The sequence below is a fragment of the Podarcis vaucheri genome (assembly GCF_965113315.1).
Source record: "Podarcis vaucheri genome assembly, chromosome: 2".
NCBI classification, from domain to species: domain Eukaryota; kingdom Metazoa; phylum Chordata; class Lepidosauria; order Squamata; family Lacertidae; genus Podarcis; species Podarcis vaucheri.
In genome coordinates this window covers 118,495,096-118,509,616 of record NC_138760.1, presented here as the reverse complement: position 1 = coordinate 118,509,616, position 14,521 = coordinate 118,495,096, and the positions used below count along the sequence as shown (strand labels likewise).

The 14,521-nt window shown below is 45.3% G+C and overlaps 2 protein-coding genes and 1 long non-coding RNA gene across 7 annotated transcripts in view; 1 reads left to right on the top strand and 2 right to left on the bottom strand.

The window, feature by feature from the left end:
* LOC309524771 (uncharacterized protein) overlaps positions 1-10,165 on the bottom strand; it is a 29,476-nt gene extending 19,311 nt beyond the window's left edge. Inside the window, exons 1-4 of one of the 4 annotated variants that reach the window (XM_082209795.1) lie at positions 9,086-10,165; positions 7,161-7,290; positions 6,034-6,144; positions 3,163-4,891 (exon numbers count right to left, since the gene is read on the bottom strand). In XM_082209795.1, the coding sequence (XP_082065921.1) occupies positions 3,228-4,891; positions 6,034-6,144; positions 7,161-7,290; positions 9,086-9,091 (1,911 nt within the window). In that variant the 5' untranslated portion in view covers positions 9,092-10,165 and the 3' untranslated portion in view covers positions 3,163-3,227. Of the gene's footprint in view, positions 1-3,162; positions 4,892-6,033; positions 6,145-7,160; positions 7,291-9,085 lie in introns of those variants that run through there. The other 3 variants (XM_082209799.1, XM_082209796.1, XM_082209797.1) reach the window with 3 other exon arrangements.
* LOC309525440 overlaps positions 1-14,521 on the top strand; it is a 129,048-nt gene that overhangs the window by 80,601 nt on the left and 33,926 nt on the right. The gene's annotated exons all lie outside the window — the stretch shown is intronic.
* Positions 1-14,521, bottom strand: part of GLOD5 (glyoxalase domain containing 5) — a 43,761-nt gene that overhangs the window by 27,675 nt on the left and 1,565 nt on the right. The window contains exons 2-4 of one of the 2 annotated variants that reach the window (XM_082210841.1): positions 14,307-14,459; positions 12,781-12,936; positions 11,730-11,909 (exon numbers count right to left, since the gene is read on the bottom strand). In XM_082210841.1, the coding sequence (XP_082066967.1) occupies positions 11,778-11,909; positions 12,781-12,936; positions 14,307-14,459 (441 nt within the window). In that variant the 3' untranslated portion in view covers positions 11,730-11,777. Of the gene's footprint in view, positions 1-10,784; positions 11,910-12,780; positions 12,937-14,306; positions 14,460-14,521 lie in introns of those variants that run through there. The other variant, XM_082210840.1, reaches the window with a different exon arrangement.

The window sequence follows — 14,521 nt, the reverse complement described above, 5'->3', positions numbered from 1 at the left end:
GCGCCTCCCTTTACGCTGCGCTTGTGAGAATTGGGTTGCTGCTTTCTAGTTTTTAACTCGTTTTTCGGCCAGCAAAGCACTCTGTAGGATTGGAAACGAATAAAATATAAAATATAAAATATAAAATATAAAATAGAATAAAATAAAATAAAATAAAAAATATAGAATAGAATAGAATAGAATATAAAATAAAATGATGATGCTGCAAAGGTAAAGAAGATGACCTTAACATTTTAAAACTGCAGCAGACGAAAACAAAATCCAAAACAGGAACAGCCTTTGTGTTCTCGTGCAAAATCACTGGCTTTTTTTTGGGGGGGGGTGGCCCTTAGGTTTTATTTAGATAGAATGAAGTGTTCCCTCCACATGCAAAAATATGCTGATGCCCTTTTTTCTCAGGCTGCTTCCAGATGCTTTTATTTTTTAAAGACGTTTTTAATAAGGATTTCTATTTTTAAAACAAGCTACAGCAACAAAACAGAAAAGAATTAACAATGGAAACAAATCCATGAAATGCCCATTTTGCTGCTGATGCTCAATACAGTGGTACCTCAGGTTAAGTACTTAATTCGTTCCGGAGGTCCGTTCTTAACCTGAAACTGTTCTTAACCTGAAGCACCACTTTAGCTAATGGGGCCTCCCGCTGCTGCCGTGCTGCCGGAGCACGATTTCTCTTCTCATCCTGAAGCAAAGTTCTTAACCTGAAGCGCTATTTCTGGGTTAGCGGAGTCTGTAACCTGAAGCGTATGCAACCCGAGGTACCACTGTACAAAATAAAACGCATACAAGAAAAAGCAGGCAATCCCACCGCCCCCAGAAAGCAAACAAGCTCCCCCCCCCCAACTTTTTATTTACCTTCTGCTTATAAGTACATTTTTAAAATAGACAAGGGTTAGGAGCTTGAGCAGCAACCAAGAGAGGTACTCTAACCACTACACCCCATGACCACCAGGTAAGTTGCCTCTGTGTGCACGGCTGCCCCCCCTCCAGTAACACGGGCAATCTTCGAGGGAACACAGCGGACAACAACTGTGACATTCAGTACAACTTGGTCTTCTTCCAAGCTGAAAATGTCCCAAGTCCTTATGGGGGGTGGGAACCCCTTCTCCATGGGCATGCTGTTCACCATCCACAGCAGAGAGCGAGAGCGGCCCCACTGCCTCCAAATATTAGATAAGCTTCTGTTGAGCTGTACGGAAATAACTGTCCCACCTTTTCCCTCCCAGTCCAACTACAGGGATGCCACCACATGGAGGAGGGAAATTGGCTGATGGACAGAGGTGGTCATCTGTCAGTCGAGTGCTGTGGAGCAGATGAAAAATACAAGTTCACTGGTGTTTGCTGAGTGGGTGGGTGGCAAGTCTGCAGTCTGAAGGTGGCTGATATTCAAGACCAGAGGCCATCTGATCTCTAGGAATGAACCTAGCGGATGTTGTGCAGGCCCCGGGGGGGGGGGGAGTCGGTGGAACTACACAACTTTTCAGAAGACGAAGACATCTGAAGGCAGCCCTGGATTGGGAAGTTTATAATGTCTGATGTTTTGTTGTGCTTTTATATATGCTGTAAGCTGGCCAGAGTGGCTGGGGAAACCCAGTCAGATGCGTGGGGGTATAAATAATAATAATTTATTTATTTGTTATATTTTATTATATTTAGGGTTTGCATTCCTGCATTATGAAGTCATACGACTGCCGATTATTGTATATTCTACTGGACAAAAGCCACAGGCCTGTTCTTTTGTTTCCAAATCTTGTCACCACTGAACTACAAGCTTTCCCATCACCCCCCTTTTCAGTGATAATATAGGGTGTAAAGGTAAAGGACCCCTGACAGTTAAGTCCAGTTGTGAACAACTCTGGGGTTGTGGCGCTCATCTCGCTTTACTGGACGAGTTTCTCCAGGTCATGTGGCCAGCATGACTAAGCCGCTTCTGGCGAACCAGAGCAGCGCACAGAAACGCCGTTTATCCTTCCTGCCGGAGTGGTACCTATTTATCTACTTGCACTCTGATGTGCTTTCGAACTGCTAGGTTGGCAGGAGTGGGACCCAGCAACGGGAGCTCACCCCATTGCGGGGATTCGAACCACCGACCTTCTGATTGGCAAGCCCTCGGCTCTGTGGTTTAGACCACAACACCACCCGTGTCGCCACTATAGGGTTTAGAGCACACCAATGAATAAATATGCAATTCTGAGTGTTGTTTGCATCTCTCAGCTGCACGTCCTTTGACGTCCGTTCTCTATGGCAGAGGTTCTCAAACTGTGTGGCAAGAAAGGATGGCAGGTGTGGCAGGAAGATTCAAGGACAACCAAAGTAACATTTAAACATTTCAGTGTAGGTATGGGTATACAACCAGAAACAGTAACCATGACTCTCCTCAAGAGCATTGCCTGTTCTTCCACGACATATTGTTGTGAACAGGAGTTCTCATCTCTGACAAATATGAAAAATCAGAAAAAAGGAAGGAGATGAGAGTTTGTCTCAAATGAGACCTACTACAAATGAGATTAGCTGGAAAAAGCAAGCTCACACCTCTCACTGAGTTTGCATACGTACTTAAGGTGCATATGTAAGAGGCTCATTCATAATTAAATTTTGGGAATGATTCATGTTCTTATGTAGCTCCTGGTATGCCCCACTGAGGACCTTAAGGTCCACAAACGACAACATTTTGGAGGTCTGAGGTCACAAGGTGGTTAGATTGGTCTCAACTAGGGCCAGGGCTTTTTCAGTACTGGCCCCCACTTGGTGGAATGCTCTGTCACAAGAGACCAGGGCCCTGCAGGACTTGACATCTTTCCGCAGGGCCTACAAGACAGAGCTGTTCTGCCTGGCCTTTGGTTTGGACTCAGTCTGACCCTTATGTTTCCCTCCCCTTGATTTATCGGCTATTTTAAAATGAGGCTGCACTTTAAAATGCATTTTAACCTGTATTTTAAATTGGTTCCCCCCCTTCTTTTCCCCCTATTATGTTTTTACTGTGATTTTATTGGTGTTGGCCGCCCTGAGCCCAGTTCTGGCCGGGTATAAATATTATTATTATTATTATTATTATTATTATTATTATATTTGCCGGTGTTCCACAACCACATTATAAAACAGCTGTGTCCTATGTTGTAAATCAAGTTGTTTCTTTTCCTTTGTCCAATAAAAAAATAGGTGCGGCCCACAGTAATTTTTTATTCTGAAAGTGTGGCCCAGAGGAAAAAAGTTTGAGAGCCGCAGCTCTATTGTATGGGAAAGGGCTTGGAAGAGTCATAATAATTCTCATCCACATGGGCTCTCTCGTGGCAGATGAGTGCTGATGTCGACGGGAAACATTCGCCGCACATCAAACACGTATAAGGTTTGTCGGCCGCACAGGTCCTCTGGTGCCTCATAAGGTCTGAACTTTGAACAAAGCATTTATGGCATTTGAAACATTTGTGGGTCCTCTCGCCTGGGTGAACTGTCTGGTGTTTTGCCAGGGTGGAGGGATCAGCAAAACACTTCTCACACTCCAGACACTTGAAGGGCTTTTCTCCTGTGTGGACGCGCTGGTGTCTCTCGAACTGCGGTTTGGAAGCGAAGCCTTTCCCGCACTCCAAGCACTGATAGGCCACGCGTTTGTAGGTTGCCTCTCCCGTGTGAACTCGCCGGTGTTTCGCAAACGTCGAGGAGTCGGCAAAGCGCTTCCCGCACTCCAGACAAACGTAGGGCTTCTCCTTTGTGTGGATTCTTCTGTGCGTCGCGAACGTGGAGTTGTGAGCGAAAGACTTCCCACAATCCGCACACTTGTAGGGTTTCTCTCCCGTGTGGACTCTGCGGTGAGTAGCAAACGTGGAAGAATCGGCAAAACTTTTCCCGCAGTCTGAACACGTAAAGGGCTTCTCCCTCGTGTGGGATCTCTGATGCCTCGCAAAGATCGATCTGCGGGCAAAACGTTTCCCGCACTCTGCGCACTCGAAGGGTTTTTCTCCCGTGTGGACTCTGCGGTGCGTGGCGAGCGCAGAGGAATAAGCGAAGCATTTCTCGCACTCGGCGCACCGGAAGGGTTTCTCCTTCGTGTGCACCCTCTGGTGGTTCGCCAGTTCCGACTTGCGAGCGAAAAGCTTCCCGCAATCTAAACACTGAAAGGGTTTCTCCCCAGTGTGGACTCGCTGGTGGTTCCCGAGCTGCGACTTCCACGTAAAACATTTCCCGCACTCCGCGCATTTGTGAGGCTTCTCCCCTGGGTGGATTCTCCTGTGCGTCACAAAGGCTGTGGAATAAGCAAAGCATTTCCCGCACTCCAGGCACTTGTAGGGGTACTCTCTCATGTGGACCTTTTGGTGGGTGGCGAGCACCGACTTGTGAGAAAAGCGCTTCCCACATTCGGCGCACACGAAGGGCTTCTCTCCGGTGTGACTCCTCCGGTGCTCCCCGACCTGAGATTTCCAAGCGAAACACTTCCCGCAATCTGAGCATTGATAGGGTTTCTCTCCCGTGTGGACCCGCTGGTGGTCGGCGAGTTTTGATTTCTGGACAAAGCACCTCCCGCACACGGCGCACTGATACGGGTACCTGCCTGTGTGGGCTGTCTGGTGGATCACGAAATAGGATTTGTGAGAAAAACGCTTCCCACACTCTGCGCAGCCGTAGGGCTTCTCTCCCGTGTGGATTTTCCGGTGGCTCGTGAGGTTTGATTTGGTGGCGCAGCGCTTCCCGCACTCGGAGCACTTGTAGGGCTTCTCTCCCGTGTGGACTCTCTGGTGGATCGTGAACTTTGATTTTTCAGCAAAGCACTTCCCGCACTCCAAACATTCATGGGCTTTCTTGCCTGTATGGAGATCCTGGCATCTGGCAACACTGGACTTCTGGACAAGATATCCCTCTCGAGCGGCACGTGGCTGATTTCCCCTGCGCGCATCTGCTGGGGGAAAAGGCAGATAGAAATAGGATTTATTCTGGAGGAAGGAAAAGCTGGAAACCTGGGAAGAAGGTTGAAAGGGGAAACCGAACCATTAAGAATGTGGCAGTACTGAAATATCAAGTAACGAAGCGGCATGAAAACACCTCCCTCTTTCATCCCGTCATCCCCATCACACATTTACACAGCATGGCATCCACCAAGGAATCCTGGGAGCTCTAGTATAAGGGTGCTGGGAGCTGTAGCTCTGCCAGGGGCAAGCCGGGAAAATAGAAAAACAAATAAAAATTTTATTGTCACATGAATTTGGGAGCTAAGGTCTTCAGCAGCTGTTGGTTTAATACAGTGTTTCCCAAACTTGGGTCTCCGGCTGTTTTTGGACTACAACTCCCATCATCACCTAGCAAGCGAGACCAGTGGTCAGGGATGATGGGATTTGTAGTCCAAAAACAGCAGGAGAACCAAGTTTGGGAAACACCGGTTTAATGCATCTTAACTGCCCATTTGTCCATGGAGTTTTCTTGGCAGGGATACTGGAGTGGCTTGCTGGTTCCTGCTCCAGGTGGATCACGTTTGGTCAAAACTCTCCACTATGACCTGTCTATCTTGGGTGGCCCTGCACGGCATAGCTCATAGCTTCTCTGAGTTATTCAAGACCCTTCGCCATGGCAAGGCAGTCTTGAGAGACTCTTGAGAGTCCCATGGACTGCAAGAAGATCAAACCTCTCCATTCTTCAGGAAATCAGCCCTGAGTGCTCACTGGAAGGACAGATCCTGAAGCTGAGGCTCCAATACTTTGGCCACCTCGTGAGAAGAGAAAACTCCATGGAAAAGACCCTGATGTTGGGAAAGATGGAGGGCACAAGGAGAAGGGGACAACAGAGGACGACATGGTTGGACAATGTTCTCAAAGCTACCAGCATGAGTCTGACCAAACTGCAGGAGGCAGTGGAAGACAGGAGTGCCTGCCGTGCTCTGGTCCATGGTGTCACGAGGAGTCGGACATGACTAAACAACTAAACAACAACTGCCCATTTGCCTATTTTAGAACCATGACTTGAGGTATCCCAGGAAATTTTTACTGAGAAGAGTCCCAAGAAATCACGAAAGTTTGGGGGTGGTTGGCTTCCCCTGAGACCCCTCACCTGAGCTGGCGTTGGAGTTCTCAATTTCATCCAAATCCTGACAATTTGGCACCCACGGTTCTTCCCCTCGTTCCAGGTGGGAGATGAGCTCAGGTTTGGTGAATGGAAATCCTACCCAGGGAAGAAGACAGCAGAGATGTGGTGAAACACATCCAGACCCCACAAAGAGGGAACCACACAACCACCACACATATATCTTTACAATTGGGGGAGAACCTCCTTGTCCACTAGGTCTGGCAAGAGTCTTAAATTGGACCCTGTGGCCATTGCCCCCAGACCACACCCGTGATATACAATGTCAGTTAAAACCTCAGCTACAAAAGAACAATTGGGAGCTTAAAGCTGGCTTCCGATTTCCCCCCCTTAATGTTGGAGTTATATAATACAGTGGAACCTCGGAAACCGAACGCCTGTGAACGTGAACGTTTCAGCTCCTGAACAATCAAACCCCAGAAGTGATTGTTCCGGTTTTCGAACGATTTTCGGAAGCCAAACGTCCGACGCAGCTTCCGATTGGCTGCAGGATGCTCCTGCAGCCAATCATAAGCCGCGCTTTGAAAGTCAAATGCTTTGGAAATTGAACGGACTTCCGAAATGGATTCCGAAATGTGTACACACACACACACACACAAAGTGGATGCTCAGGTTGTGAACGCGATCCGTGTGGGATGCACGTTCGCAACCCGCAGCGTTCGCAACCTGCAGCTGCGGGTCTGCAGGTTGCGATTCAGCGTTTCTGCGCATGCGCAAAGTGCAATTTAGTGCTTCTGTGCATGCGCGACCGCCAAAACCCGGAAGTAACCCATTCTGGTACTTCTGGGTTTTGGTGGTCCGTAACCCGAAAAAACGCAACCTGAAGTGTCTGTAACCCGAGGTATGACTGTATTTATATTTGCAATCAATTAATGAATGAGGCAGTTGCATGAATGATGGTTCTAGTATGCCTAGGTCTTCTCTCAGCCTGTTGTGAACAGGGAAGTCTATCAAGCAACTCACCCTGAATTTTTTTTAGAGAAAAGGCCCAGTGAAGAAACCAAGTGTGCCATAGATACGCATCATTTCAAACATGCAGGGATGGGCAGGAGAATTTCGAGGCTTCTTGCAGAATGATGAACCAGAATCCTTACCCAACAAGGCCACATTCCCATAATTCTCCATCATGACATCCCTGTAGAGGGCCCTTTGGTTGGGATCCAGCAAAAACCCCTGGCTCTCTGTGAAATACACAGCCACATCTTCAAAGGTCACCACCGGCCCCTGCAAAGACAGAGAGACCCCCATCTCATTTCCCACAAATGTTTTCAAGAGTAGAGACATCACCTTGCCAACAAAGGTCCATATAGTAAAAGCTATGGTTTTCCCAGAAGTAATGTATGGAAGTGAGAGCTGGACCATAAAGAAGGCTGATCGCCGAAGAATTGATGCTTTTGAATTATGGTGCTGGGGGAGACTCTTGAGAGTCCCATGGACTGCAAGAAGATCAAACCTCTCCATTCTGAAGGAAATCAGCCCTGAGTGCTCACTGGAAGGACAAATCCTGAAGCTGAGGCTCCAATATTTTGGCCACCTCATGAGAAGAGAAGACTCCCTGGAAAAGACCCTGATGTTGGGAAAGGTGGAGGGCACAAGGAGAAGGGGACGACAGAGGACGAGATGGTTGGTCAGTGTTCTCGAAGCTACCAGCATGAGTTTGACCAAACTGCGGGAGGCAGTGGAAGACAGGAGTGCCTGGCGTGCTCTGGTCCATGGGGTCACGAAGAATTAGACACGACTAAAGGACTAAACAATAACAACAGGGTGCAGACCTGGAACAGGAAGCAGCTGTCCCAGAAGGCACCTTGCCCCACTGACTCAGCCCAGACTCTCCCCATCTTCCCACATCCACGACTCCCCTCCTGTCTTGATTTAAAAAAAGTTGCTTCTGGAATGTGCCACTTCAGGCTGCGGGTGGAGCAGTCTTTCCACACAGCACAATGCCAGTGGCAGAATAGACTACAACACTAGGATCACTTCTGCAAGGCCCGCAGGTGGCTTTTGACAGGTGAGCAGGACATGTCATGTGATTGACAGGTGGGTTGCCCCGCCCATCTGTCAAAGGTTGCCCCTGAGGAAGATCTTTATCTCACCCCCTAGAGAGAAAAGGTCCCCCTTGCCCAGCTTGAAAGCATTGCAATTATGAGCAAACACAGCCACCAGCTGTGTTAAGAGAGTAGATTTAGGGCATCAGCACTTGAATATATGAGGTTCTGTCCAGGTTCAGAACATCAGGGGGGCTTTCCGGCCAGGTGTGTGTTGTGAGATCGATGCTCTACCTCTTCCACATGCAAATTCCCCACAGTATCTATGTGGCACTGCTCATATTAAAAGCACTATCTGATATTTCTCTCCCACCCACCTCCCATTTAATCCAGATTTACCATTTCCTAATAAAATCCAATAACTCGTTGTTGTTGCTTTTTTTAAAAAAAACCCCGTTTGTGATATCTAAACAATAATAAATAATAATAATAAATTTTTATATATATCCTGCCCTCCCCAGCCGAAGCCGGGCTCAGGGCAGCTAACAACAATAAAATAATACAACAATAATACAAACAAATTGCAAAATTAACCCCCCACTACTTGGAACTGTCCCCTTCCTTTAACAACAAACAGAAGTGCGCTGAGATCATATGCATGCAAGGCACATTTAAGGGCTGGCTTTTTTCCAAGAAGAAGAAGAAGAAGAAAGCTCCTCCAGGAATTACAGCGGTCTGAACGTTTATCTCTTTTTTTCTTTTCTCTATCCACACCTCCTCCCCCCTCCTCCGCCATTTTTAGAGGTCACATTTGGTCTTTTCTTATCATTTCCCTCTCTTCCCAAGTACATAAAGGGATGCAAAGTGCAGCCGCTTCCTATTCCCTTCTGCATCGAAAAGCAAAATAAAAACAATAAAATCAATACTGGGGACCCACCAAACAAAGGAAGGAGTCAGCCCCAATTCCCCATGCTATGCAAATATAAAGCAGCTCCTCGCGCACTCCTTCCCAGTGATGCATTTTCCAGCCTTACCTCCATTTAGAACCCGGGAGATAAAGATGTTCTTCTTCCCCGCAGTTTCTTGCTCTTGCGAACTCAGAGAATGCCCACCTGGCTCTGCTGCCCGGGGTGGAATGTTGCGCTCTGACGTCTCCCGCCCCCTGTCCCCATCTCAGCCAATCACTCGGCACCTTCGCCACCCTCTCAAGCCAATGGGCAGGCCGCATTCCCAATGGCTGCTGGGAAATGTAGTCTTTTTCTTCTTCTTCCTCCAGGGCAACATTTTCGCAGGGACTTGAAGGTGTTCGCAGACGGGGGATCAGAGCGCTCTGCGCTGCCCTATTTTGTTGCTGGCCTTGCTGCAAAGAAGCTGTGGCTTAGGGCCCCACTCACTTGGGGGCCCCCAAAAAAATTCAAAGGAAAAAAACAACTGGATGTACATTTCCAGAATATAAGATAAAACACAAATAAAATAAAACCTACATACAGAAATAGTGGTTTTGTGTTGTGTAGGCTCCTATGGTGTAAGTAATGGACCCTGCTGCTAGCCTACTCCCTAAAATATCACTGGTTTGCTCATTTCTATATATAGGGTGCCTACATTCTGCTATTTATAATTATTAGTAGATTGTATCATATATTTACACCTATTAAATATACCTATCCTTTGGTAATTCTTCACAGAACTCTAGCCCAATGGTTGCCATCAATTTGATTTGAATTGATTTTATAATGAATTGATTTTAGCCGCTCTGAGCCCGGTTTTGGCTGGGGAGGGCGGGTTATAAATATTTTTTAAAAAATATTTATCATCATCATCATCATCATCATCATTATTTCATGTTATAGGAAGTTTCTAGAGACCAGATTATGAAATTGTGTTTCTAAAGGAACTTTTGTTATTGCCCAGTGCCAATGTGTTTGCATTATTATGTTTGTTAGGAACAGAAAATCATTTTAAGTTTTTTGGTTTTTTTAAAAAAAGAAAGGTAAAGGACCCCTGACAGTTAACTCCACTTGCGAACAACTCTGGGGTTGCAGCACTCATCTCGCTTTACTGTCCACAGACAGTTTTTCCGAGTCATGTGGCCAGCATGACTAAGCCGCTTCTGGTGAAACAGAGCAGCGCATGGAAATGCCGTTTACCTTCCTGCCGGAGCGGTACCTATTTATCTACTTGCACATGATGTGCTTTCGAACTGCTAGGTTGGCAGGAGCAGGGACCCAAGCATCAGGAGCTCACCCCGTCACGGGGATTTGAATCGCCAATCTTCCAATCGGCAAGCCCTAGGCTCTGTGGTTTAACCCACAGCGCCACCCGCGTCCTCATTTTAAGTTAGAGCTTCATAATTATTTCACTATTAATATACTTCTTCGTAATTGCATTTCACTATTAAGATTCTTCTTAATTGCATTTCAGTTCGACAATTACTTTGATAAAATACTTATTTTGTCCATAAATTACCATATTACCATATTTTGTCCATAAATTACCATGTCCAACCAGTAGATCGCGATCTACAGTGGTACCTTGGTTCCCAAACGCCTTGGTTCCCAAACGCAGAAAACCCGAAAGTAAGTGTTCCAGTTTTCAAACATTTTTCAGAAGCTGAACATCCGATGCGGCTGTCGGCTATTGTTTCCGGGGCGCCTGCACCAATCAGAAGCTGCGCTTTGTTTTTTGAACATTTCAGAAGTCAACCCGACTTCCGGAACAGATTAAATTTGGCACTTTTGGTTTTGCTATTTATTTTGCTTTTTTGAGGCTTTTTCAGTTAATTTGTTTTTGTGACTGTGACTCTCCACTATGACCTGTCCATCTTGGGTGGCCCTGCATGGCAGAGTTCATAGCTTCTCTGAGTTATTCAAGCCCCTTCACCACAACAAGGCATGCAGATGACACAACCTTGATGGCAGAAAGGGAGGAGGAATTAAAGAACCTCTTAATGAGGGTGAAAGAGGAGAGTGCAAAATATGGTCTGAAGCTCAACATCAAAAAAAGAAGATCATGGCCACTGGTCCCATCACCTCCTGGCAAATAGAAGGGGGAAAAATAGAGGCAGTGAGAGACTTTACTTTCTTGGGTTGGGCTCCATGATCACTGCAGATGATGACAGCAGTCACGAAATTAAAAGACGCCTGCTTCTTGGGAGAAAAGCAATGACAAACCTAGACAGCATCTTAAAAATCAAGAGACATCACCTTGCCAACAAAGGTCCGTATAGTTAAAGCTATGGTTTCCCCAGTAGTGAGGTATGGAAGTGAGAGCTGGACCATAAAGAAGGCTGATCGCTGAAGATTTGATGCTTTAGAATTATGGTGCTGGAGGAGACTCTTGAGAGTCCCATGGACTGCAAGAAGATCAAACCTCTCCATTCTGAAGGAAATCAGCCCTGAGTGCTCACTGGAAGGACAGATCGTGAAGCTGAGGCTCCAATACTTTGGCCACCTCATGAGAAGAGAGGACTCCCTGGAAAAGACCCTGATGTTGGGAAAGATGGAGGGCACAAGGAGAAGGGGACGACAGAGGACGAGATGGTTGGACAGTGTTCTCGAAGCTACTAACATGAATTTGACCAAACTGCGGGAGGCAGTGGAAGACAGGAGTGCCTGGCGTGCTCTGGTCCATGGGGTCACGAAGAGTCGGACATGACTAAACGACTAAACAACAACAAACAGTCATTTAGTGTCACTTTCCATTATTTCTCTCTGGAAATTGGAAATTTCACAAGTCACTCCCACCATAGTTGCAGACTTCCAGCAGGTTATTGTCCGGGTCTCGGAAATAAACAGATTTTATTGGGCCAAGGGCCCCAGTTCTGGCGACTGGGCCTTCTTCAATGCTGACCCCACATACCTAAAAAAAGCGACAGGGGAGGAAATGAAAATGAATGAAATTAAATGAATGAAAAAATCTAAAATTCCATCAAAAGCATCGAGGGCCATTTGCAACGTCACACTGCTCCTGCAATGCCAATTCCCACCCCCCTTTTTAAATTGAGTGTTACAACTATTCAATTCATTGTTAAAAATAAAATAACAACTAAAAAAACAGTAAAAAACACACACACGAGAAACACCAGAACCTGATAGTAAGATTCAACAAATAATAATAATAATAATAATAATAATAATAATAATAATAATATATTTCTACCCCACCCATCTGGCCACTCATTGTTAAAAATAAAATAACAAATTAAAAAATGTTATTATTTTTCTGCTGTACTTTATTGGAAGGAGAAAAACAATCATTTCTGTAACAACGAAACAATTTATGTAACTAAAACAATAACATGATAGCAATGTTTGTTAACTGATGTGGTTAAATCATTTTTTCCAAAAAAAAACAAAACTTGGAGTTTTAGCACACATGAAAAACTTTAAACAAATCCTTATTTCCTGATGAATAGCCTTTGGACTATAATGTAACTGAAATAGAAAACTATCTTTGGAAAGATTTTTCCTCCAAAAGCATTTTATTTTTTAAGAAAACACAATTTAAAATTTAAAAAGTCCGATTTAAATTTAAAAAACCCGATTTAAATAAAAAATATGATTTAAATTTTAAAAATCTGACTTAAATGTAAAAAACCAATCTAAATAAAAAAGCCGATTTTAAATTTAAAAATAGGATTTTTTTTTAATTATTTAAATTATTTTTAATTAAATAATTATTTAATTATTTAAATTATTTTTATCCACCCTGGCTGCAGCCCCTGCCTGACCTTCAGGTGTTCCACCAGCTGTTCCAGAGGCATCTCTGTGACGAGGCAGAGGTCCAAAGAGCCAGGGGTCGGCCGGTGGGCTTTGGGTTCGAATTCCTTCCCCACCTCATGGAGATTGAACTTCTGCTGGCCAAAATGCAGAGCTTGACGGTTTCCCTGTGAAGGCAAAACGTAGACAGAAATGACGAGGAGGGACTGGGCTTGGCAAATACAGCATTTGATCATGGTAGAGATACAGTGGTGCCTCCCAAGACGAAAAGAATCCGTTCTGTGATTCTCTTCGTCTAGCGGTTTTTTCGTCTTGCGAAGCAAGCCCATTGACGGATTAGCGGATTAGCGCTATTAGCGGCTTTTAGCGGCTTATCGGTTTATCGGATCAGCTGATAAGAGGCTTAGCGGCTTAGAAAAAGGGGGGGAGGGAAAAAAACCTGCAGGAACTCGCAAGACATTTTCGTCTTGCGAAGCAAGCCCATAGGAGATTCGTTTTGCGAAGCACCTCCAAAACGGAAAACTCTTTCGTCTAGCGAGTTTTCCGTCTTGCGAGGCATTCGTCTTGCGGGGCACCACTGTATACCCGTTCTGGAATTCTGTTCCAAAACTGAGGCACACTTTCCCATTGGGGAAAAAATAAAAGCAAAACGTCCATGACCAGAAAGAAGAGGAGTATCAGGAAGAGTGGAATAAATTTAAAGATTATCTAGTTAAATTTGTTAAGTTAAATTAATTGAAAATAGTTTGCAGATACCTAATTGGATTTTAGATATGTTAAGTGATGAATTAATATGTTTAATTCCACAAGGTGGAAGATTTAAGGATGCTAATGTTTAAGTTGAATTTCATAAGAATTGGGATTTGGAAAACTGTTAAAAGGACATGCAATGGAATTCAACCAAGGGGAAGCGAGGAAGTCATTTAACAAAGTTAATAAGTGTAATTTTCAATAAGGCTATGGTTTATGTTTGTTTGTCTTGTGTGTTTGTTTGTTTATAATATTGTGAAAACCAATAAAATTTTTGAATTTAAAAAAAAAATTAAAAAAAGCAAAACGGATTAATCCATCCCAGACTTTTAAAAACAGCAATTTGAGCATGAGTTTTACTCTCTAACGAGACCGTTGATCCCTAAAACAAAAGCGATCCTCAATGGACCATACTGTAAAATACAGTAGTGCCCTGCAAGACGAATGCCTCGCAAGACGGAAAACTCGCTAGACGAAAGAGTTTTCCGTTTTGGAGGTGCTTCGCAAAACGAATTTCCTATGGGCTTGCTTCGCAAGACAACAATGTCTTGCGAGTTCCTGCGGGGTTTTTTTCCTTCCCCCCTTTTTCTAAGCCGCTAAGCCGCTTATCAGCTGATCCGATCAGCAGATAAGCCGCTAAATCCGCTAATCCGTCAATGGGCTTGCTTCGCAAGACGAAAAAACCGCTAGACGAAGAGAATCACAGAACAGATTATTTTCGTCTTGCGAGGCACCACTGTAAATAACACTGTCTTGGAGGTGATAAAGGGGTCGCCGTTCCCAGCACCTTGAAGGAGATGACTTCCATGCCCAGGACCCGGGAGTAGAAGGAGGCTGTGTCCTCAATGCTCCGGACTGTCATCACCAGGTGGTCCAGCCGGTGGATCAGGCCCGGCGAGGCCGCCTTGCTGCTTTGCTCCCAGGACATCTCCCGAGGAACCTGCAAAGCACAAGGAGAATTGCAACGACCCAGTGCAGGAGATTTATCAGTAAGACTTGATT